The 25,716-nt window shown below is 53.8% G+C and overlaps 1 protein-coding gene across 5 annotated transcripts in view; it reads left to right on the forward strand.

The window, feature by feature from the left end:
- Positions 1-25,716, forward strand: part of TMCO4 (transmembrane and coiled-coil domains 4) — an 84,793-nt gene that overhangs the window by 29,824 nt on the left and 29,253 nt on the right. For 4 of the 5 annotated variants that reach the window (XM_036257231.1, XM_036257232.1, XM_036257230.1 and 1 more), the window contains 6 exons: positions 7,337-7,434; positions 7,688-7,831; positions 8,600-8,719; positions 10,633-10,797; positions 11,663-11,799; positions 13,370-13,454. In XM_036257231.1, the coding sequence (XP_036113124.1) occupies positions 7,337-7,434; positions 7,688-7,831; positions 8,600-8,719; positions 10,633-10,797; positions 11,663-11,799; positions 13,370-13,454 (749 nt within the window). Of the gene's footprint in view, positions 1-7,336; positions 7,435-7,687; positions 7,832-8,599; positions 8,720-10,632; positions 10,798-11,662; positions 11,800-13,369; positions 13,455-13,674; positions 13,718-25,716 lie in introns of those variants that run through there. The other variant, XM_036257235.1, reaches the window with a different exon arrangement.

Raw genomic sequence — 25,716 nt, forward strand, 5'->3', positions numbered from 1 at the left:
CTGTCTTGGGGCACCCAGGTTGTGCCAGCCCAGCCCAGCTGGGAATTCAGCTCTGAGGCCAAGTCCAGAACGGGAGCTGCCCGCCTGCCAGGGTTTGGAGGGCAAAGGGAGAGTCGATTTCCTTGAGAAAGGAGGAAGCTTGGTCTGTTGAAATGACCTGAAAACGGACTTGTTTTGACCCCCAGAGCTATGCCAATAGAGAAACACCTGGCCCCAGGTCAATTACCACCATCACAAGGGCTGCCCAGATTTTGGGATGTGTTGGACATCTGTTGTCTCTTTTGTGCTTTGACATGAAGGAAACTCTCGGCTATGATTTGCAAAGCTTATTGTCAGAAAGAAACATGTCACCCAGAGGATTTGTTCTGATAATACCAGTAATCAGATCAGGGAACATGTAGAAACAGGTTCCAACATGACCCAGCTCTGCCACTTAGCGACCATGTGACCTTGGACAAGTTAGTTCACTTCTCTGGGCCTCAGTTTCCTTGCCTGCAAAATGGGGATAATAATAGCAGCCTGCTCACAGGGTTCTTCTGGGGCTCAAATGAGTTCATGCATGTAAAGTGCTTCGAACAGGCCTTGTACAGAGTAACTAGCTGATGAGTAGCATCATTTTCTATAGTATCTGTTTCATTGCTATTACTATATAGGAGCCTTTCCTCAGAAAAACACTCCACGTGTGGAATTTTTTAATTCAGTGTCAGGGACTTTGGAGACCTCTCAGGTTCTTTGGTCTCTGGAAGAATCCATTTAAAAAAGAAGAAGAAGAGCCCATCTGGTGTGACTCAGTGGTTGAGCGTCAACCCACGCATCAAGAGGTCACTGGTTCAGTTCCCGGTCTGGGCACATGCCCAGGTTGTGGACCCGATCCCCGGTGGGGGCATGCAGGAGGTAGACAATTAATGTTCTCTCTCATCCATGTTTCGTCTCTCTCCCTTCCTCTCTCTCTAAAATCAATAGAGAAAAATAAAATTGTTTTTAAAGAAGAAGAAGAATCCATAGCAAAATCAGAGCAAGTGCTCAGCCTGGTCCTCAGTGTGGTTCTGCTTTCAGTCTCTGTGCATCCCCAGACACCTTGCTTCCCCTCTCTGGGCACCAGCACCAGCTTTCTCGCCTGCATGAGCAGAGGATCGGATTATATGTAGGTTTCTTTTAACTCTAAGGTTTTGGGTTTCTGCAAGGTGAGCCTATCACTTGGCACTCCAAGGCGATCCTCTGCAGCTGGGGTTCAGGGTGTGATGTACCTCCTTTCTGTTCTTGGGTCCCCATCTGAGCCCTGAGGTCATCCAAGCTTCCCCCACTTGTTTGGTGACTTCACTCTGTGCCTCCTTTGCCACAGTTTCTTCGTCGCTGACGTGGGGATAATGGTAGCATCTCCATCATTAGATGGTTATGAGGATTAAATTAATGCATACATAGCAACAGCTTGGAACAGAGCCTGGCACATAGTGGGTCTCAGCAGACGTTAGGTAATGCCCTGCTGCAGGTGGACACTGGTCACATCACCATAACATTGTGTCAACATCTAACTTTTATTGAGATGTAGGCACAAGGTGTCAGCTCATTTGGTCTTCATAACAGTCTCAGGAGGGTTTCACGGGAGAAGAAATAGAAAGTCAGAGGAGTCATGTCACTCACCCAAGGCCACCCAGCTGCCCGGGGCACCGTCTGATTCAGCCATCATATCAGTCTGCACGTCACTTACGGCTTCTCTCAAGGCATGGCCGGCCAGCCCAGGTTCCCTCCTTTTCTGAAGAAAGCAGTAAAGATAGTTCTTTATGGGGCTTTCAAAGCTTTGGTTAGGCCAGTGGCCCTAGATGTCCAGAGATAAGCTCTCCCTGTCTATCTGAAGGTGATTAAAACCAGGAAGAGGGCGGGGTGAGGATGGCAGGGTGGGGAACACCCTCTCAGGGAGAGAAGATGGCAGGAAGTGATGCTGATTTGTGGGAGCACGAGCCGGGCAGCGTGGCCTTTTGTTCTTTGCTATGTGTCTGTGACTCCAGCCTGGGATTTGGCCCAGATCTGCATGTAGGCTCCTGACTTGGCCTTTGGAAGGCTGACATGGGATGCCAACGCGGGGTCATTTCTGGCCTTCCAGAACAGAGTGGCCAGCCAGTAGGAGGGAGTAGCTTGCCGTGGTATCTAGCCAACCGGCAAGGTCAGAAACAGGAACAGGGCTTCGTCTGAACTGAGATCCGTGCTCTGAATTCTCACTTCCAAATATCAGACAGACACGCCGTTGATGTAACCCAGCAATGTCTTCTGTTGTGCTTTAGACGTTTTCATTCAGACAACTGAAGTGATAGCAGGAATAAAAGCTGTGATAATTAGTGATGATGGCAAAGCTGTTTGTTTTATGTACAAAACAGTTATTGAGAACGGTCAAGTACTTACATAAATGAGGAAATAGATTGGCAATTCAGGTAAATTAAGAGAAGGTGCCTTAGCTAAATAACTTTAGGGTAAATATTGTATTTTTTTGGATTCAGCAAATGTTTATGAACATTTAAATAATAATACAAAGCAGAATACTAGAGACTAGTATATGGTCCATCTAATCTTTGTAAAATGGATTCAGTACACTAGTATTCATACCTTTAAAAACAGCCTCAAGCCCAGCCAGTGTGGCTCGGTGGTTGAGCGTCGACCCATGCACCAGGAGGTCACCAGTTCGATTCCTGATCAGGGCACATGCCCAGGTTGTGGGCTCGATCCACAGTGGGGGACATGCAGGAGGCGGCCAATCGGCGTTCTCTCTCATCGATATTTCTGTCTCTCTTCCTCTCTTTTCCCCTCTCTCTCTAAAATCAGTAAAGAAAAAAAAAATTTTTTTAAACAGCCTCAAGAACTGTATTTACTTTTTAGTTATTTTCTTCCCCTGAGGCTATGCATTTCCCCTCCATAAACTCAGCTAATCACAACGAGTGTCTGGTGTCACAGATGCATGGATGTCACTGCGGGACAATCCAGAAGCAGACGGTGCTGAGAAATGTCAAGGGCACCAGCTCCCAAATTTGACTGTTCTTAAAAATACCTCTGGAGTAATCATTAAAATGTCATAACATTCAGATTGTTCTAATATCCCAGAATTACATTCTTTTTAAAATAATTTTTATTTAGCCCTAGCTGGTTTGGCTCAGTGGTTAGAATGTCAGCCCACAGACCGAAGAGTCGCAGATTCTATTCCAGTCAAGGGTACGCACTTTGGTTGTGGTTCATCCCCGGCCCTGGTTGGGGTCGTGCAGGAGGCAACCAGTCGATGTGTCCCTCTCGCGTCAATGTTTCTGTCTCTCTCTCCCTCCCTCCCACTCTATCTGAGGATAAAATAGAAAAGTATCCTCGGGTGAGGATTACAAATAATAAGAAGAAAGAAAGAAATCATGTTTATTTATTTAAATTACAGTTGACTTGAAATATTATTTTGTGTTAGTTTCAGGGGTACAGGACAGTGGTTGGACAATCAAACTTTACGAAGTGTTCCCCCATATTTGCAGTACCCTCCTGGCCCGTACGTAGCTATTACAACCAGATTTCATTCTTGGTGGTGACTGGCCTGTCCTCTGGCCCACGCCACTTTGGCTTTCACAGATGTGGACAGCGCGTAGGGGAATAGATTTCTGCAGCACGATGTTCACGGTCAGTCCCGGTCAGAATGACTCGGTTCTGTCCAAGAGACTTTCTGAGCACCCTTTGCGTCCCACCCCGGCCAGCTGCTGGGCGGGGGGGAGGAGGTAAGGATGGAAAGCAGGAAAGGCCCGGCCTGTGTCCTGAGCCTCTGGCCCTGCAGTTCTCAAACCTGAGCTACAGCAGGTCCCTGGAGAGCGTGTTACAGGGAGTCTCCTCGCCCTCAACCCAGAGCGTAGGCCCAGGAAGCTGCACTTGGAACAGCGACCCCCTGGGGAGTCTCATGCAGTTGATCCAGAGACCACCCTTTGACCATCAGTCGTCTTGAACTCCAGGCTGATGCCATCTGGAGAGTTACAGGGGGCTTGGGCAGGCTTCCTGGAGGAGGTGACTCTTGAGTGATGAGTAATATTTAGCCAGACAAGGGAAGTGAGCTGTTCCTTGGCAACAGATCGCCAACAGGGACACAGTACGAGGCACAGGTGGTGTGCCTGCCAGAGTCCAGGGTTGCTGGAGGGCGAAGTGTGACTTCAGAGGTGATGAGCAACCAAACAACACACAAACAGACTCGTGAAAACAGAGACCGAAGGGATGGTGACCAGAAGGGAAGGGGTGACCAGAAGGGAGGGGTGAAAAGGAGAAAGGGAACACAGTCAGTGATGCTGTGATATAATTTGCACAGTGACCCACGATCACTAGAATCAGCGGGGTGATCTCGTTGTAAGCTATAAACGTGTCCAGTCACGACGTGGTGCACCTAAAACTGATATAACCCCTGTAAGATTGTATACCAACTATACTTAAATTTTAAAATAATAATTTTTTTTAAAAGTGATGAGCCGTGAGTCTGTGAAGGAGGCAGGCAAGTCAGGGAGGGCCTGAGTGTCATGGTGGAGAGGTGACTCTATTCTCAGGGCAGAGGAAGGGCAGGAGGGAGCGAGAGAGAGCTTGACGTTGGTCACTATGGTGGTACTGTCATCATCCTTCCATTGACCCTCCCCAGTGAGCAAACTGGGGCTCAGAAAAAGTGGGTGAGCCAGCGAGATCATGGCAGAGCCGGGCTCAGATACCTCTGCCCCAAACTTCCAGGCTTCCCCAGTGAAGCCTGGAATGAAACTCCCAGGGTCTGTGGAATGAGGTGATGATGCAGACTCGCAGAGCCAGCTGCGCGTCCCCATGAGGTCCCTGGGACTTGAATGTTCCCATTGTACATCCTCAGCAACTTGACTTTTTCCTCAGGCCTTGAACTCTGCCCAAAGCAACTGGTTTGCCGCCTCTCTGTTTGCTGTTAAGGGTCAAAGTATATCTCCCGTGTTTAGCAGGAAATGATCGTAATAATGAACGCAATGATCATAGCAGCAATCAGAGTACCACGTGCCAGTGTTGTGTGTGGATTGGTGCCCAGAGCTCTTACACTACCCCTGGGAATCAAGTACCGGTGTTATCCCCACCTGTTGGATGAGGACGCTCAGGCAGGACCGGTAATTTGGGCATAGCCACGAAGCTAGTATGTGGCTCTATCCATTAGGATGGCCATTTGCCGCAGTAACAAATGACCTCCAAATCTCAGTGACTTACGGCCACACAGGTGCATTTCTTGTTCACGCGACACGTCCACTGCAGATGGGCTGTGGCTTTAGTCCACACTGTCTGGGTTCTGGGTCCCAGGCTGACAGAGTGACCTCTACCTGGAACATGGCTGGTCTTAGAGCCGAGTGAAAGGAAGCTCATCCGTGTCCTGACGCTAAGACTTTGCTGGAAGTGGTACACTCTGTCCACCTACATGTCATTGGCTAAAGCAGGTCATGGGACCATTCGGCTCAACAGGGCGGGGATGTGGAATCTTTCCACAGGGAGGACCGGGCCAGGGAGGGCTGACTGAGGATTTGGTGTCTGTGACACGCTGGCCCCACCGCACAGGAAGGGCTCGAGCCTGTGCTTACGGGGTTGAGTCCTGACCTCAGAGCCGAGGCTGTCACTGGCCATCACCTGCCACTTTGCTAGATGTGCGGTTCGGCCTCCTGCCACACTCTGTGGATTTCGTGCGGGGAAAACCAGCCCCTGCGATGGGCGCAGAGACGGACCCCTGGTTTGCGCTTCTCTGGCGTGAAGCATCGGAGAAGCGCTGCTCGCCCGCCCAGGAGCTGCTCCGGACAGAAGTTGGGTGAGGTGACCAGCAAAGCACCAAAAAGCAGAGCAGACCCCCGCATGCCCAGCTCAGACCCCGTTTCTTATTGAAGACTGAGGACGGACTATTTCTCCCCATCTCGAGTGGTTTGTGAGGAAAGAGATGGGAAGGAAACAGGTATTGGTCCATACCGCCTTGTTCTGCTCCCCGATCTGTGGCACCCAGAAAACCCCCACATCGTCCACTCTCAGCCAAAGTGTGGGGATTAAATGGGTGAAGAAGAAATGAGTTTAATCTTTACAAACCAACTGTCTTAAGAGGTAGCTATTATTATCTCCATTTTATTTATTTATTTTTCCTTGATTGATTTTAGAGAGAGAGAGAAACATCGATGAGAGAGAACATCGATTGGCTGCCTCCTGCATACCCCCCACTGGGGATCAGGCCCTGCCGGGAATCGAACCAGCGACCTCTTGGTGCATGGGTCGACGCGCAACCACTGAGCCACACCGGCCAGACTATTATCTCCATTTTACAAAAGAGCACACTGAGGCTGGGGAAAAGGCAGGAGACACTGTTTGTCACCACCTGCCGTGTGCTATGGGGCCACGTGCTTGACAGACTTCTTCATGGATCCTGACAGGCCCTCAGGAGGAGGGTACTCTTAGCCCTGACACCGGGACATGCGGACAATAACAACACCGCTTCTCGGATAAATAAACCGCGTGGAATATAAAACACGGTAGAACTCAGCGCGTAGGCTCAGGACTGGCCGACCCCCATTCACTCTAAATGCCTCCCTCCTGCTGCAACTCCCAGCTTCTACACTTCGCGTCTGAACGAGTCTAGCCATTGCCCCAAGGCCAAGGTCCTGGGCAGACATTTCTCTAACCCACCTTTGAAATGATTATGCTGTGGGCAGTTGGTGTCCAAGTGTCCCAGAGGGAGGCGAGCTCAAATGTTGAGGGGAAGGGCAGGAAGGGCGCAGGCAATGGAGTCTGTGATTCTATTTGGTACTCGTCTGGGTCCGTCTGTTAAAAGATATTTCTGTGCTTCTTTTACTATTATTGTTATTTTTTTGTTTTTTCCTCATTCAAATTGCAACCCTGTTAGGATGGATCCTTCGGGTAAGTAGTGCATCCCACACACTGGGATTCCCCAGCTGGCTTTTAGAATGTTTTCAGATTTTTAAAAGCATCAACGGGCCCTGGCCGGTTTGGCTCAGCGGTTAGAGCGTTGGCCTGCGGTCCGGAGAGACCCGGGTTCGGTTCCCGCTAAGGGCATGTACCTCGGTTGCAGTTTGTCCCCGGCCCTGGTTGGGTTGTGTGGGAGGCAGCAACTCGATGTGTCCCTTTCACATCGATGTTTCTCTCTCTCTCTCTCTCTCTCTCTCTCTTCCTCTCTCTCCCTCCCACTCTAAAAAAAAACAAAAAAGCATCGATGGGCTCAGGGTGACTTTGGTAGCTTCTCTGAATGACGGAGTACCCAGCATCGATCCCAGTTTGGGGGTTGTTGAGGCGGGGGGGGCCTCAAGGGGTTCCAGGCACAGCCAACCCTAAAGACCAACCTCTTCTCCCCCAGAACAGCCGAGGCGTCCAGGAAGAAGAGAGAAAACCGGAGGAAGTGGAAGCGCTATCTGCTGATAGGCCTGGCAACCGTCGGAGGCGGGACAGTGATCGGTGAGGACAGCTCAGGGTGAGACGGTGGCACGTGGGTCAGTGCAGGCAGAGTGACTGACGGATGACGTCAGGCTGGGAGTGGAGAGGGCGGGCGATCAGCTGGGAGGTGCCCTGGGCACACAGTAGGTGCTCCATCAGCAGTATATTCATTAGTTAGGAGCCTCCATGGAAGTCAGTGAGAAGCTGAAGGGAGAAGAACCCAGCAGGCCACATCCTCACTCCCACCTTTACCCTGCTCTCTGCTTCTTCGCAGGTGTGACCGGGGGTCTAGCTGCCCCTCTTGTTGCCGCCGGGGCCGCGACAATCATTGGCAGTGCTGGCGCAGCGGCTCTGGGCTCAGTGGCTGGCATCGCTGTCATGACCTCGCTGTTCGGTGCCGCTGGAGCTAGCCTCACAGGTCAGGTTCGAGGGGAGAGCGGGCTATGAGGCCTTCAGCCAGGGTGGCCCAGCTCCTGAAGGACGCACCCAGTGGTGGCTCCACAGGAGATGGCCCAGGAGCTCACGGCTTTTCTCCTGCTGGGTCCCAGCCCTGCCAGAACTTGCCGCAGGCTTCACAGAGAACTGGGCGATAGCTTGGCACGGGTTGGTGTAAGGGCTGAGTCTGAGAAACTGCACCTTGTGTAGACTTCCTGAGAAGGGTCTCATTGGACCTGCTTGTCACTATTTAGTAAGTTTCCAGATAGGCCTCCTCGGAGATGCTTGGGCTCCCTCATGGAAGAAAGCACATGGCTGCCCTTTATTTACCAGCATCTCGTTGGGGAGTTTTCCCAAATCATATGTGTCAGCAGCCCCCCAGATTCCTGGTCTACTCCTCAAGTCGAGAGCCACTTCCCATATTAGGAATCTTGGTCAGTTTGATCCACTTTTACTGAAAGGAATGCGTTGTACCCCTGAAGTGTGTAGGCAGGAAAAACAACATAGAACTGACTGAGTCAGGGCAGAGTGGTGGTTATGAGCCTGGGCTCTGAGTCCCAACCCCAGCTCTGGCCAGCCTCTGGAAGCCTCTTACCGTCATCTGTAACTGGGGACAATAATAGCACCTACCTTATGAGTTGAACACAGTCAGTGCTCACCGTGTGAGTTGTGAGTACAGCAAACCACCCTGACTAACATCCCCTGGGGTCCCTAGTCACCTCCATTCTCATTTCTGTGTCTGCGTCTTTAGGATATAAGATGAAGAAGCGTGTTGGGGCCATTGAAGAGTTCACCTTTCTGCCTCTGACAGAAGGCAGGCAGCTACACATCACCATCGCCATCACGGGGTGGTTGGCGTCCGGCAAATACCGTGAGGACCAGGGTGCAGTGGACAAGGATGCAGAGGGAGGGTAGATGCTGGCTGGGCTGGGCCTGCTGCTGTGGGCCAGACCCTAGTCTAGGCTCTTGCCTGTGTATGTCTTTAGAGGGTGGGTAGGGGAACCCCATTTTGCAGAGGAGGAAACTGAAGCTTAGAGAAGTGAGGAGACTTCATCCAACATCTGTCTACTCATCCATCCATCCATCCTCCATTCATCCAACTATCTATCCATTCACCCATCCACCCAACTATCCACACATCCATCCATCATCATTCATCTATCTACCTATGCATCTTACTCTTCATCTATCTGTCTATACATCCATCCATTCACCCACCCATCAATCCATCATTCAGCAGTATGTATAGAGTACTATACAAACCGTGTGCCAGACGCTGAGCCAGACCCTAGGAATTTAGTGGTGAGCAGCCCAGTCATGGCCTCTGCTCCCATGGAACACCTGGTCTGAGGCAGAAGACAGACCATTAAGCAAGTAATTATAGGGAAGCTTTATGGATCACACAACAGGGGGAGCACACAGTTATTTCTGCAGAATGAGGGAATGTTTCCTAGAGGAAGTGACATTCAGGCTAAGGACTGGCTGGGAATTAGCTGGGTAAAGAAGAAGCAAGAAGTGTCTACCAAGCAAAGGGGAAGCATGTACAAAGGCCCAGTGGTGCAAAAGAACCAACAGGAGCACAGGATGCTGGAGCAGGGAGCTGTGGACAGGGCCAGATCAGATCACGCAGGAGCATGTGAGGTGAGGAGTTTGAATTTATCCTGAGAGCAAGGGGAAGATAGCAAAGGACTTAAGCACATAGGTGAGAGGTCAGTATGCCTTGGCTGTGTGACCTCAAGCAAATGACTGAACCTCTCTGTGCCTCAGCTATTTCATTTGTAAAGTGGAACAAATTATTTCTTCCTTTCAAGGACCTTTTCAAGGTCCTTACAAAGATTAAATTAAACAAGGTAATGTACAGAAGGCACCTGGATTCTAACTGGCATTCCACAAACCTAGTTCCCTTTGCTGCTGTAACCTACACGTGTGTTTTCCACCAGGGTGGCATTGAGGACTCACGCCAAGGTCTGCTCACTGCCTGGCTCACGTTTGCAAATGCGAGGCTCAGCCAACAGCTCATTATTCAGAGTGAGATCAGGGTGGGCCAGGGGACCCAGGGCACTCAGCCAGGCACACGTGCTCAGAGCCTCCTGCTTCCCAGAGCTCCGGGATCCGAGGGTGGAAGCCACGGCTCTTCTCAAGGACACAGAAGAAGGCCAGGTCACCGAGGGCCTGAGTGTCACCTGGAGAAGGCCAGGAGGGAGGGAGAGGGAGGCAGACAGTCACGGTTATACTATCTTGCTTGACCTTGGAGGTGCTGTCATCATCCCTCGAGGCTCAGAAAAAGTGGGTGAGCCAGCAAGATCATGGCAGAGCCGGGCTCAGATCCCTCTGCCCCAAACCTCCAGATGTTGCCAGGCAGGGTTGTGGAATGAGATGATGCTGACTCAGAGCCAGCTGCTTGTCCCCTTGTGTGTTCCTATTGTACGTCCTCAGCAGTCCAATGCCAGAGTTAAATGCAGGGTGACAGAAAACGACGCTGTGAAGGAAGGTACATTCTAATCTCCCCACTTCACAGATAAGCAAAGGGAGGCTCAGGGTGGTAGAGCGATGTGCCAAGGTCACCATCTGTGAATGAAAGCAGGATCTGGGACTCAAACCCCAGCCTGCTGACTCATAGGGTGGTGCCATGCTCCATCTAGGTGCTAACAGCTGCCACTCATTGACAGGGGTGGGCCTCTTGTGGTCTCTCCCCAAGGGTGAGTGGTCCCCTGTCTGGGAAACTGGGGTGGGGCATCCTCTAGCAAAGTCAGGAGAGATCCCACCTACCTGTGTCCTCCCCAGGCACCTTCAGCGCCCCGTGGGCTGCCCTGGCACGCAGCCGCGAACAGTACTGCCTAGCCTGGGAGGCCAAGTACCTGATGGAGCTCGGCAACGCCCTGGAGACCATCCTCAGTGGGCTTGCAAACATGGTGGCCCAGGAGGCCCTAAAGTACACAGTGTTATCTGGTAAGCCTTCCTGTCCCCACCGCCAGCAGCATGCCCACTGCTTCCCAACCCATGCTGGTACATGCCTCTGCTTACCTGAGGCCCCCGGTGAGCCAGGCACTGTGCTGGACCCTAGGAACATGGAGAGGTCAAGACTGCATCCCTGTCTGTGAGAACTGTAGAGTCTTTGTGGGGAGGAGACAGGTAAACAGCCAATCACATTATCACAGAATGTGTCAGTTAGTTATTGCTGCGTAAGAAGCCACGCCAAAACTCAGTGACTTAAAATAACCATCATCTATCATAATAGCTCCAGAGACATGAGGCTTCATTTGGTTGATCTCTGCTGGGCCTGCTCATGCATCTGTGGGTCAGCGGACTGTCCACTGATCTAGGCTAGCCTGATCTGGGGAAACTGAGGCAACTGGGCTCTGCTCCACTGGCCTCTCCTCCTCCTGGGATCACAGGCTAGCCCACACCGGTGGTGTAGTACATGAGAGGCTAGCCTCCATGCCCAGGTCCATCTAAATCTCACACCTACTAACATCTCATTGGCCAAAGCAAGTCAGGAGGCTGTGCCCACGGTGGATGGGCAGGGCAGGGGCAGGGCCACTACAGAGTTCTGAGGCTACATGGGGGGTACCAGGTGCAGTGACCAATTGGGACCATCTCTGGAGTCTCACACATGACAGATGCCTGAACAGGAGGGATCTAGAGTCCGTGTGTCAGTCCATGTTCTTTGCTGTTCAGCAGTCTGACAGCCCTTGGAGAACGTGTGGGTTCCAAGGTGGAGACTCTGCATGTGCTCACTCGGGCATCTAGCAGCCGGCTAACCACTTCCCCACCAGACCCCACTGCCTTCATCACTCACAATTCATCTCCCCAGGCATCGCGGCTGCCCTCACCTGGCCGGCCTCCCTCCTCACTGTCGCCAACGTCATCGACAACCCCTGGGGGGTGTGTCTCCACCGATCCGCAGAGGTTGGCAAGCACCTGGCCCACATCCTGCTCTCGCGGCAGCAGGTACCTGGGAATGGTTGTGGGTGGGGCCCAGGGGGAAATGAGGGGCTGACAGTGCACAGACACGAGCCCTAAAGATGTCTGTGTGGAGGTGGCCCCGTGGCTTCGGGGGAGTGGGTGGTCTTCACTGCTCCTCCAGTTCAAGGCACGAAAGTATCCTAGGCTGGACCGGTAAGAATTACAGACTGTGTCCCTAGGTGAGGATGGAATAACAGAGGCACCTGCAGGTACAGACCAGGCCAGGTGCTTCTCCCCAGAAGTGTAGGGCCACCCTCTGAGCAAATCATCAGTGTTCCAAGTACCACGTAACACGGTCCTGGTTACATGCACGTTCCAGACAGTCGGAGGCAAGAGGGGGTGGTGAAGGGCATGCTTGGAAGTCACACCTATCGCTTCCCTTCATGGCCCTGGCCAGGGCTCAGCCCTGTGGTCGTCCCTAGCTACAGGGGAGTTAGAGAAACTCAGCCTTTGGCCAGGGAGCCCAGGAGGACTCGGAAGTTCTGTCACCAAGACGTGGGTGGCTGCATGGGCGTTGGGAGGTGAATAGCAGCCTCTGTCACGAGGTTCCTGCAGAATTGGGGTATTGTTGAACAGTTTTCTTTTTAATCCTCATCCGAGGACATTTTTCCATTTCCTGGACAGACAGAGTGGGAGGGAGAGAGAGGAAGAGAGAGAGAGAGAGGGAAACATCGATGTGAAAGGGACACATCGAGTGGCTGCCACCCGCGCGACCAACCAGGGCCGGAGACAAACTGCAACCGAGGTACGCGCCCCTAGCGGGAACCGAACCCGGGTCTCTCGGGACCGCAGGTGGATGCTCTAACTGCTGAGCCAAACCGGCCAGGGCTGTTGAACGGTTTTCTATGGTGGTAAATGGAGGTGGGGAAGAGGTGTGGATACACATATTGGTGCAAAAACAAGGAAAAGGAACAGACTGGTGAGGCCAGACTGGACGTTTAGAGCTCATCCGCTCCTTCCCTCCCCTTCCAGGTGGAACCTGTACCCAGATACCCCAGATGACCTTTTTCTTATGAGTTGCCTTTTCTACAAGTTCTTTAGTGAGGACGCTCCTCTCTCCGTCTAACTCACTACCCACTCTTGTAATGTAAGGTCGCTAGTTCACGTCACACCTGCCCAACTAGAAGCAGAACAGCCGTCCCTCCCACGTCCCTCTTTGCCTTTCCCCCCATCGCACCTGGGGGCACCTTCCCCCTCCTCTCCTCGGCTCCGAAGGGCCCCACTCGACTGCCGTCATTTGCCAGGCGATGGATGAGTCCTGTCTCGGGGGCAGAAAAGGCAGCAGCTGGGTAACGGTTTGAGGTGAAAGGAAGGTACCGCAGCCGGAGCCCGCCTGTCGGCCTCGGAGGCAGCGGCTCCAGCGTCAGGTGCGCTCCTGTGTAAAGCAGGGTGTCGACGCCCCGACCGAGACCTCGGAGCTCGGGGCCAGGAACAGCGCACGCATCACTCATTCCTCAAGGCAGGCGCTGAGTGTGCAGGGGCCGCCCTCGTCCGGGCTGAAGTTCTGCTCGAACTGGCCGTGTCCCCTCCCTGACACCTGCCCTTTTTCTCCCAGGGCCAGCGACCTGTCACTTTGATTGGCTTCAGCCTGGGAGCCAGAGTCATCTACTTCTGCCTGCACGAGATGGCGCAGGAGAAAGGTGAGTCAGGCCCTGGCCGGTTTGGCTCAGTGGTTAGAGCGTCAGCTCGTGGACCAGAGAGTCCCAGGTTCGGTTCCCGCTAAGGGCATGTACCTCGGTCGTAGTTTGTCCCCAGCCCCAGTTGGGGTCGTGTGGGTGGCAACCACTCGAAGTGTCTCTCTCACGTTGATGTTTCTCTCTCTCTCTCTTCCTCCCTCTCTCCCTCCCGCTCTATCTGAAGATAAATGCAAAAATGTCCTCCGGGGAGGATAATAAAAAAAAAAGGTGAGTCAGGTTTCCCTTCACAGGCCCTCCCCAGGTGTAGCCCCCGTGCCGAGGTGCAGGACCCGGAGTCCTGAGCCTGTGACTGTGTTCTCAGCTTTTAGAAATAATAGCTCACAGCTTAAAACAGCTTGGAAATAGACAAAATCATTAAGTCAGTTGGAAAATTGATTCTTTTTTCTGTGCATAAATTAGCATGGATGTGAGACAGTCCCAGAGTAATGACACTGGCCGTGGTGTTCTGATGCATGTTCTTGAAGGAGGAAGAGGAGGGGCCGGAAAGTTAAAAGTCAAGGTGTTGGCCGCCCCGCCCCCCCAAGGCTCCTTCCTCGCCTCTCAGCCAGCGGGGTTGCCGGCATGCTCGCACCCTAGGCTGTTGACACACCGCACCGTCTTCGCGCCACCTCCTTTCTGTCTTCTGAGGACACGTTGGATTTAGGGCCCACCAAATCCAGGATGACCTCATCTCGGGATCCTTAACTAATTGCATCTGCATAATTTAATTATATCAGCAGACACCTTTTCCAAATGAGGTCTCATTCACAGGTTCCAAGTGGACCTGTTGGGGGACACCATTGAACCCGCTGCAGAGACCTCTGGGAGTGTGTCGTGCCTCCGGTGGCATACTTTCTGTGCCAAGGCAGCGGAAACCTTGAGTGTCCCTGCCCTGGCCTCGGGTGGGTGAGGTGTCCAGGACAGAATGCGGGTGTGGGACAGATGTCAGCAGAGGCTGCCCTAGGAGGGGGCTGGGGGTGTGGGGTGCAGGGCGTGGGGCACCTGGGAGTGGCCCACTGTTTGTGCGACCCAGGCTGCTCTCTCTTCTGGTGAAGCGTAGCCAGAGCAGGACCCTAAAGGCTAGAGAAGCGACTAAGACAGGAGTCCTTGTCCTGAGAGCAGAGGGTGGGTGGGAGGGCTGGAGTAGCACTTAGCTTTCTCCCTCAGGCCGTCCCTGAGGGCCTCTGAGCCTCAGCTTCCCCACTTACAAAATAGAGTTAGTAATTCCCACCCCACGCACTTGCTTTGAGGAGCAAGCCAGGTACCCCATGTATAGTGTTTTTGCAAATTGTAAAACCCCTCATTGACCAAGTTCAGCTCGAGGATGCCAGTTTGCAGCTTCTGCTCTTCAGAGTGTCTGCCAACCTAAGGCTATGCCTGAAGGTGGCCCCTGGCCACTGTCCGTGGTCAGCCCCAGCCTGTGATCTGATTGCTGACCAGTCGCTAACAAGCCCGGAGGGGTGGCAATGTCCGCCGTTGGCTGGAGCTGAGGCAAGCCGATGAGTCAGGGCTGACTGGTGTTATTTTTGGTGTTGGCGTCACCAGCGGGCATGGAAGAGACCCTGAGCTCAGGAGCATGATTCATTCCTGTTCTTTATCTTTTGCTAAAATGGACTGGGGATCGGAGCTATTTTCCTGGCTGCAAAGGCAAGATGGACGTCATCCTTGACATTCACTATGGAAGGGCCGAGCGGCTGTGTGAGCCCTGCAGCGGGCCTCGCCACCTCCTCTGTGCCCTGTGGAGGACCCCGGTGCCCCCTTAGCTTTCAACAGCCTCCTTCCCGTGTAGCTTTGTCCACATCCGTAAGCAATGGGGGACACCTCTGTCCTATTTCCAGCAACTTTGGGTCACCTGGGACCACTGTGCAGAAGGACCTGCGGGGTCAGCTCTGAGCTGTTTTCAGCAGGAAAAATCCAGCCTGGGGTCAGAGGTCAGGGAAAAGCCACTGAGGAGTTCGGGCTGAATCCAGAGCTCTGGTAAAGGTGGGTTTCCAGGCTTCCCCTCCCCAGCATCAGCAGAGACAGAGCAAGTCAAAAAGGCATCCCTTACCTGCTCCACCTGCCACAGAAAATCCACCCCGGCCTCCAGGCCTGCTGGGAGGAACCCCTGGACCCACAGCATCTCCCCATCCTCAGCTCTTCAGCCCCTCCAGGAAATGGCTTTACTGAGCTGCAGCAACGCCCTTGCCTCCTACGGCATGATGCCCTGTTCTGTGTTCCCGCGACTGTGTGCAAATGGTAATGAGATCGTCAGACTCTGTCTCGGGGAAAATAGGGGGGCTGTCTCTCACACAGAACCCCGTCTTTGCTATAAAATGGTATGGGTCACAGAGAGGCAGGATGGGTGCATCCGTCAGCTATTGCTGCAGCGATGCCACATGACAGACCACCCCCCAAACTCAGAGGGTCCCAACACCAAGTGTTTCGTGCCCGGGAACTGCAGGCTGTCTGGGTTCGGTTGCTCGAGAACAGCCTGTTTCTGGCTACACGTTGCATAGGCTCGGCCCCAGACTGCGGGCTGGGCTCGGATCTGCTCCTCGTGTATTGTCCTGGTGAGGTCACGGGGCAGCAGCCACCAGGGCATGCTCTCTTCTGCCCCATCAGTAGAGTGCCAGAGCTAAGCCAACCCACAGGCGCCACCTGAGACCTCTGCTCGTGTCGTTTTTACTAACATCCGGTGTCGGTTCTTTGACTGCACACCACCTGTGCAGCCTCAGCGCTCGGGCAGCAGTAAGTCGGTCTGTCGCCGTGGGTCTCCGGATCCACTAGGCAGGGCCGCTCCTCGCCGCACTCCTGCCGTCGCCATGGAGCTGGAACGCCTGGGGCGTCCACGTGGACCTCACTCGCTGTCTGGCCATGGCGCTGGCAGTGCCCAGTGTGCCTCCGTCCCTCCCCAGACCTCTCAGCCCCAGCGGCCTGCCTGACTGCCTTGTGTGATGTGCCCGGGGCAGCGTTTCCAGACGCAGAGTGAAACCTGCGAGGCCTCTCAGGGCCAAGGTTCCGGGGCGCATCGGTCCTGCCACCTCCTGTGGCTTCCAAGGCGCAGGCCTGGTCAGAGACCAGGGGGCGCAGCGGGGAACAGACTCCTCTTCTGGGTGGGAGAAGCGGCAAAGAATTTTGGATGATTTTTCATTTTCCATGCGTTCTGCCAAAGCAAGTGACAGCCCAGTCCTAGGTCAGTGGGCAGAATTGGGCACTCCGCCCACAGCGGAGGGGGAGGGCCAGGCAGTAATCCAGACTCTGACCGTGACCCAGGCGCTCGTGCGGGGAGAGGGAGGCATGGGCTTTGCAGTCAGCTGAGGCCTGGCTGTGAGTCCTGCCTCTGCTCCCCTGGGGGACCTGGGTTAGGCGAGGACACAGCCTCCCCAGACAGCCATCTCTCCATCTGCACTAAGAGACTGATGTCACCTCTGGGCAGTGGCAAAAGCCAGAGAGCATGGAGGTCAGGCAGTCAACCATGCTGGGTCCTGGTCAACACGTCCTCTAACAACCTTCAGGTTGGAGCCCCTGCAGGTCCAGGGGGTGGCTGCAGACTCCTCTCGCTCTCTAAGCTGCTCCCCATGGGGGACGCTCTTGAACAGTTGTCATTCTCTGTGCTGTCATCATTTTGCTCCTTTCCTAGTCTCTTTCCCCCAAACCATGCAGCAGACCATCTGCCAGGCTCCTCACTGCAGACAGGGACGTGATCTTATTAACAGGACCGATTCTCAATTTAGAGGAGAAAGGCCTGTCTTTGGCTGCAATTAGCATAAATTACATGTTAACTTCAGATCATTAATACAAGCCAACTCTTCAGTTCCCCTACGGATCAAGTTGAATTAATTACCATTTTCCATTTGGCTGTGGCGGTCGGAAGTGCGTCCGCCCATCAGCTGCCTCCGGAATGTGAGGCTGGAAACTGGGCGGGAGGGAGGCAGGTGGCCTCTGGGGGGCAGATCCGGTTGTTGAGACACTGAGATGTCCCTGCACCTCAGCCTCTTGGGGGATGGGCCTTCCTGCCTCTTTCCTGGCCGCTGCTCCCTCTCCCGGACCTTCATGGCCAACCAAAAAGGACTGGGCTTTGGTATTAGGCAGACCTGGGTTTGGGTCCTGACTGTGACACTAACTAGCTTTGGACCTTGGGCAGGTCACTTCATCTCTCGGAGCCTCAGTTCCCTTCCGAATATGGGACTTCGAATACTTCCCTCGAAGGCTCGTCGGGAGATTCAAGTGAGACGATGAATATGAAAGTACCTGCCCCGATTTGGGTACACTCAGTACACGCTTCTTCCTCTAACGTCCAGTCTGAGCACCTACTGTGCATGGGAATGCGGAGCGTCGCGGAGCTAGAGGAGCTTGTCGTTTTGTGTCTACTTTCCGGCCCCTGTGTTGCCCGTGAACTCCCTGGAGGCGGGGCCTGCCTGTGCCCCACCCTCTCCCAGGAAGATGAGGGGCCCGGCTCTGTGAGGGCATCGAGCAGGTGCTGGTGTGCTCGGATTCACTGTGTGCCAGGCTGTTCTGAGCATTTCCTGCAGGGTCTCGGGCAGTGTCACTGCAACCCTGGGGCTCTTGTCCCAGCCTCACGGATGACACACTTCAGCCTCGGGGGTATCCTAAGTGCCAGAGCCAGGACTTGACCCCAGGGCGATGGGCCCCAGAGCCCTCGCTTCTAACCAGGAGCTGTACTGTGCAGAGGACCTAGACCTTGAAGGGTCGCCGGGTCCTCCATTGCAGCCGGAGGGAAGGGCGCTCTGGAGGGTGGGGTCAGCAGGGCCAAGGCAGGCTTCTCCGGAGGGTTTGGGAGCATGAAGTCCGGTGTTTCTGTAGCCTATGAAAGGGAACAGGAGCGGAACGGTGGGAAATGGTTAGGGCAGGAGCCTGGCACAAGGTCTCAAATGCCTGGCTAAGGAGTCTGACTGGCTGGACACCGGTCCCTGAATCAAGGAGTCAGTGAGTAGTTTGGGCAGGTCCTGTAGATGGAGGAGTTGGAGGGATATTGGCCCCAGGCAGCCTGCAGCTCACCCACGTACGCAGACTCTCACACACACTCACACACTCAGATACACACACTCACACACACATACACACTCAGATACGCATCCAGCAACTCAGCCGACCCCAGGGGCCTCCAACACCCCCACTATTCTCCAGATCAAGAGCAGACTTAGCATGACTCACGGGCCCCACTCAGGAGCTGCCTTCCAGCATCTTCTCCCACCACCCTCTGCCTCACACTGGGCTCCGGCCAACTTGGCTGTTTCCACAAACCGTGTTCTCTCTCCATCTTTTCTAAATAACTCCCCACTTTTCAGGGCTCACTTTGTCTGGAAGCTTCCCCTCCAATAATAGTAACACTACATTCCAATAAAAGATTAATCATAATAATAGATCCCAGTAATAATACTGTTAATAATAATAGCAGCAGTGGTAACGGCAGCAGCACCAGCTGATATAACTCATTCGGCATTTCCACGTGCTGGGCACAGTTCCAGGCTCTTCACGTGTATCTCTGAGGCTGATACTGTGATCACGCCCATTTTACAGATGAGTGAACTGGAATAACAGAGCTAGCAGGTGGCAGGGCGGGCAGTCTGCTGGAGACTGTGCCATCTCCACCCCAGCGCTGGACCGTCTCTCCCAGTCACTTCCGTTCTTCCCGAGCATCTTCCCCACACGGGTCTTGCTCTTATAACTGCCTGTCTCCTCCTCTGGCCTTCTGGTCCGCGAATATTTGTTACCTAGGAGTTCACATCAGAGCCACCTGGGCACTTCTTTTCCCAACATGCATATGCCAGGGCCCTACATGGAGTGGGTCAGGCACCCCATCTGGGAAACAGCACCCCTGGGCCATTCTGCTGCGCAGCCCTGGCCAGGAACCGCAGCAGGGGAGGGTGGACAGGGGCAGTATCCTGAGTCTGTCACTGTGCCTGGCACATCCCAGGTGGAACATGACCAGGGAAGGGATAAGCCTCGCTGTGAGTCGGCGGCAGCGTCTGCATGTCGACCTCCCCGACTCGCGTGACACTCCTTCCCAGGAAGACCTCATGTCATGCTTCTCTCTGTGTTCCCAGCACGTGGCACAGATACTCACCCATGTTTGAGAGGAGAGGGTCCTCTCCACGTGGCACATAGGTCGTCCACATTTCCCTTAGAAAACCGCTACATTTCAAAAGAAGACGAAGCTGGGGGGGGAGCTCCGAATGACAAGGATTTGGGAGGAATCGGACCGGAAGCCCAGTGGGTGGAAGTCCAGCCCACCTTCCGAAGGCAGGACTCACGGCCCGAAGACTCTGAACAGGAGTCTTTGTTCTCGATCAGCCCGATTGCTTCCCCCTCCCGCCCCCTTTAATAACATCCCATCCCACCTGGGTCTGGACGGGGGGCGAGGAAGAACTCCGGTACACTTTGCCTTGACCTTGGTCAAGAACACTCTGAGAAGGGGTCTGTCGCCCACTTGGCCGTGGCCTGTTCTGAATGTGAGCAGCTGCTGGACACATCCATGGAGACTGGCCCCGCTCTCTCTGCGACAGGCTCCTCCCACCCACCCTGCCGGGCTTCTCAGCGACTCCAGGTGGCAAGAACCCTCTGATGCTAAACCTCGAGCCAAGCTGTTTATGTCCCCAGTTCCTGTTCCCTCCTGTCACCTTCTCCCCTCTTCCTCGACAGCCTCCTCCCGTGTCCTGGCCTCATGTAACCAGTGGGGCATCATTGAGTCTCCAGCTGGCCGTGATAACGAATGAATTATTCACCCTTTGCCTGGAGCTGCTGTATCACATCTAATTCATTCCAGCTCGGCTGTCTGGTTTTGGGCAGATCTGCTTGTTTAACACCCGATTAATCTCACAGAGGAGACCCTCACCTAATTGCAGGGAAGCTGTCATTATCTGAGTTAGGGGACGTAAAAGAGGAATTACTCTAATGCATTTGAACCCACTAATTGTTTTCTGGGTGCCCCGAGACGTAGCGATGAAATATAGCAGTAAATCCCACCTAGTCGCCTGGCACGCAGTCCCTCGCCCTCCTCCCCTCCCCACTCCCTCCTGGCTGTAGCTCTTCCTTCCTTCCCTCTTCTCCAGAACAGCTTCCTATAGAATTACCATCTTCACCACCTTGGGGTGATGTTTTAGAGAACAGAGGGTTACTGCTTTGGGGATTTGCCACCATTCGCAAGGTGCCCCTCACAGCCGGTCTGTCCTTCCCTCAGGCTCAGTGTGGTCAGCTTCCTTTCAAATGAATGTCTAGATGAGAAGCCCCTTGAGGACAGGGGTCATGTCTGACCAACCTCTGTGCCTCCTTTGCCTGGGATAAAGCCAACAGAGTGCATGCTTTATCAGTGAATTGAAGTTTAACATTATAAACATTCACATTGTATCAGTCAGGATAGGCTAAGTTTTACTGCAGTGACAAACATCCCCCAAAATCTTAGAGGTATAACCCAACAAATGTGCATTTCTCACTCATGCTACCTGTCCTCCGAGGACAGGCAGGAGGCTCTGATCATGTGGTCACTCAGAGACCCAGGCCCGTGGGGGCTCCCTCTCAACATGTGGTTCCTCAGAAAGAGACGGAGAATGTGGTGATTTATGCATGGCTCTTAAAACACTTTCACCAGGCAGGGACACAGGTCAGGTTTCACTGGCCAAAGCAAGGCACGTGGACGTTCGTAATGTCTAAGAGGGGCCCGTAAATGTATTCCCAGCCGTGCTCAGAAGGGGAGAGCCAGAACTGTGTAATGACTAGCACCAGTGATTGCCACAGCATCTTATCCTTATACCCACTATGTAGCCAGCCTCGTTCCCTGAACACATACTAGAACTTCACGTTCAGTGAGCAGCCAGAAGACCTTAGTTGGATTCTAGCCTCTGTGATTAATTCTCAGCTGAGGCCTCATCATTCTTACTGACCTCAAGTTCTTTGTCTACAAATGAGGGACTTTCCTATCTCCCTACCTGGCCTCCCGGCTTGGAGGATGCTTGGGTGAGAGCCCAGGAGCTTGGCCAAGGGGTCCCCTCACAGACAGGGGCAGGAGTGATACCCAGCCTGTTGCCCACCACAGGACCAGAGCTGAGGCCAGCCTGGCGGGAGCAGGCCCCAGGCAGGTCCCACCCAGAGCTCTGCGCTGGGTTGATGGCACTTGGCTGTGCTCAGGGCCCGGAAACGATGACCTGTTGAAATGCAGAGCTGCCCACAACCGGTAATGACTAGAACAGTAGTAACAGCCGTAGTATGACAGCGGCCGTTGGCGAAGGCCCAGCTCTGCCTGGGTTTGCTCGGGGATTTACAGACACGGTCTTCATCCCTCACAACGACCCCGTTTTTCAGATGAGAAGAGTAAGATTTAGAGGAAGGTGGAGTAACAGTCTAAGAACTAAGATTTTGATCCCTTTCTCTGACTCCAGAACTCCTATTTATATTATTATTTGGGGCCTCTCCTGGTTGGACATTGTCACTCAAAGCAGTATCTCAGATCGGACTTTCTTTTTTTTTTTTTTTAATCCTCAACCGAGGACATTTTCCATTTTTTGTTCAGATAGAGCAGGAGGGAGAGAGAGGAAGAGAAAGAGAGAGAAACATCGATGTGAAGGGACACATCGAGTGGCTGCCACCCGCACAACCAACCAGGGCCGGGGACAAACTGCAACCGAGGTACATGCCCTTAGCAGGAACCGAACCCGGGTCTCTCTATACCGCAGGCCAGCGCTCCAACCGCTGAGCCAAACCGGCCAGGGCTCAGATCGGACTTTCCAAACAGAGAATTCGAAATAAAATTCACCCCATTGGCTCATGTTCATTAAGCACCTACTGTGTGCCAAGCGCCATGCTGGGCTGTGGAGAGGCGACAGTGGACAAGCTGGCACAGCCCCAACCCTTGTGGCGCTCACTGTGCAGTCCGCTGAAGTAATCTGCCTAAGACCGGAGTTGGGGTCGTGCAGAACAGCTGCGGAGGTCCGCAGTGGCGTGTCGGTCATCTGAAAGGCACCTGGCACATAGCCGGTGCCCAGTAAAGGGAGCCCTTGATGCTCTTCCTTACCCGGTTCTCGGGCAGCCGCCTGGCTGGGGCTGACATCCCGAACCTGCGTGGCCTGTCGTCAGGTGGAGACCACCGTCTCCACCACTTCAAGCCCGTAGCCCTTGGCTTAGGAAATAGGAGTCACAAGAAGCCAGCCGTCAGGATGCGTTCAGACGTCCAGCAAGGCTGCCGGGCTCTGCCCCCTCACGTCTCCAGGCAGGTGGTCTGGGTTTGCAGAGGCGCAAGGGGGGCTGGACCACACTCCACCGTGTGTCACCCTGGAGATGTGGGAGGCCTCTGCGGAGCTTGCCCATCTGTTCCTCCTGTCCTCAGAGCAGCCTTGCCACGTTCTCAGATGCACCCAGGCTGGACGAGAAGGACCGACTCCCAGTGGGAATCCCTTGCCTCCTGCATGACTATTTGAAAATTTGATGTGGCTGAGGAATCTTCTCTTCAGACAGAAATAGACCCAGATTCAGCTGAGGCTTACTGAGACCCCTACCACCTACTTGCATGGTTGATTCATTCTGTCATCATCATTGTCATCTTGCCAGCTAACTTATTGGGCACTTGCTATGTGCCAGGCACAGCTAAATACTTCACATGTCTTATTGGATTTCATCCTCGCAGTAATCCTATGAGGTTTTAACTATCCCCACGTAACAGATGAGGAAACTGACGCATACAGAGGTGTAGGCATGCCCTGGCTGGTTTGGCTCAGCGTTTAGAGCGTCAGCCCGCAGACCAAGAAGTGCCGGGTTCGATTCTGGCCAAGGGCATGTACCTCGGTTGTGGTTCGTCTCCAGCCCCGGTTGGGGTCATGCAGGTGGCAACCAATGGATGTATCTCTCTCACATCGATGTTTCTCTCTCTCTCCTTCTCCCTCTCTCCCTCCTGCTCTATCTGAAGATAAAAGTAAAAATATCCTCGGGTGAGGATAAAATTAAATAACTAAATAAATCAGAGGTGTAGGCACTAGCCCATGGTTACAGGACTAGTCATGATGAAACTGGGATTTGGATCCACAATGGCTGACTCGGGCTCTTATAGTGACTCGACCTTTAATCCTTAGCAGCAGTCTCAACCTGTGGGTCGCAACCCCTTTGGGGGTCGAACGACCCTTTCACAGGGGTCGCCTAAGACCATCGAAAACACATGTTTCCGCTGGTCTTAGGAACCGAGACACGGCTCCTCTGTCCGTCTCCAGGCGGGTCCGCCCACATGAGATGCGCCCACATACAACACGGGCGCTGTGTTAGAGGGTCGGGCGTCAGGAAGGCTGAGAACCACTGAGTCAGAGCCACTGACGCTAGGACGATTCTCTCCACCTGCACCTCAGGCTGAGGGTGAGGCCAAATGATGTGCCAGGTGGGTCCACTGGGGTTTTTTGGTTGCTAATCCTGAGATTTCCATTAACTGTCCTTCCTTCGGCCACACTCAGAGCTGCTCTCCGCCCAACAAGGAAAACCGGGGTTTCCGGGCAGTTGCTGTCTGCCTAGGTCCAGATGTCCCATAGCTTTATCCCTGTTCTCACCTGCAAAACGCTGGCCCCCTCCCTGCCCCGCAGCCTGGAGCCGGCTCAGACTCACCCTTTGCTCCACGTGGAAGGAGGACTCAGATTCGAAAGCATTTTGGAAAAAAAATTTCTTGCAAAAAGGTGTCAACTGATTAGATTTCAGAAGTCCTGGCTTGCCAAATAACATACACACACATGCACACATGTATACACACACACACACACACACACACACACACATTTGCATACCAGGTTCTTAAAAGGAAAACACACTCACAACGACCAAGGTGACCAAGTTTTCATCAGTCTGTTCTTTTTTTTTTCTTTATTGATTTTAGAGAGAGAGGGAGAGAGAGATAGAAACATCAATGAGAGAGAACACTGACTGGTAGCCTCCTGCATGCCCCCCACTGGGGGTTTGGCCCACAACCCGGCATGTGCCCTGACCGGGAATCAAACCGGTGACCTCTTGGTGCTGGGTCGACGCTCACCCACTGAGCCACACTGTCCAGGCGCATCAGTCTGTTCTTGATGGAAAAGCAGCATGTTCTCTTGAGGCGCTTTCTCATGGAGCCACACAGGGCATGCAGCGTCTCCAGATGTCAGCCTCCTGAACACTGGGGACAGAATTGTTGTCATTAGGGAGTCAACTGCTCCCAGGAAGCGCCGCACACGTTGGGAACTGGAAGGAGACAAGGTGACATTCTTTTTGCTTTGCCTGAGAGGGTGAAGTGTGGGTTTGGTGTCGGTGTCAGTGTCGGTCACCATGGGGAGAAATGTCTGTGCTTCTGCCCAGCAGTGACTGTTTTAGCAGCTCTGATCCTCACAGTGTCCCCCTGAGGTTGGAATCATTCATCCCGTGTTACAGAGGTGCAGACAGGAGGCCGAGCCTCTGAGCTGAAGAGATGTGCACAGAGTCGGAGCAGGAAGGTGGCAGAGCTGGGATTCGTGCCCTGTGCCTGACCCCTAAGTCCGGGCCACTCTGCCTCATTGGGTCGCCTCCTGCCCGTCCCTCAGCCTTGGCCCGGCTGTCTGTTTTGGCCACACTGCCTGTTATGGGCGCCTGCCTCCAGGTCTCTCCCCCCTCCCAGAGGGTGCTCAGCTTCAGGACAAGCGCTGCCTTTTTGGTTCCCTGCGGCCCAGGCCTGGGCACACAGGAGACACCCGAGAATACCTGTCAGTAGTGACTCAGTAACGAGGGACTTCAGAGCAGCCGTGACGTTTGCCGTGCGTGCCGCCTGCAGAAGATGCCCGAGACCTTGGGCATGAAAGACTTGCGCTGCCTCAGCAAAGTAGAACCCACAGCCCCCAAGACCTGGGCCAGCTGGTTGGCACATTACCCAACCTCCTAGTGACCCAGGGTGCTGGGGCCTCCCCACTTCTGGACTGTCCATCAGGCGTGATCAGCCAGCACACACACACCCCACGCAGTGATCCTGCCCACTCAAACCACGACAAAAGCGCACCTGTCATATGTGTGTGCCTTTGGGCAGGAAATGAAAGCAGCCAGAATCCCCAGAGAAGAGCAGACCACTGCCGACAATGGTCCATCTGCCAGCCAACGGGATGAATTTGCTTTGGGAGCGACTGACCCTCTGACCAAGGGTATTTCTGGCCCCAGCAGGTGGCCAGGGCAGGGGTGGCGGTGCCCGATGCCAACAAGAGCCACTGTCCAAGTACTCACTGAGTCTCTCTGGGCCCCAGATCACAGCAGATGGTTC

This window comes from Molossus molossus, unplaced genomic scaffold (assembly GCF_014108415.1).
Source record: "Molossus molossus isolate mMolMol1 unplaced genomic scaffold, mMolMol1.p scaffold_m16_p_12, whole genome shotgun sequence".
NCBI lineage: Eukaryota > Metazoa > Chordata > Mammalia > Chiroptera > Molossidae > Molossus > Molossus molossus.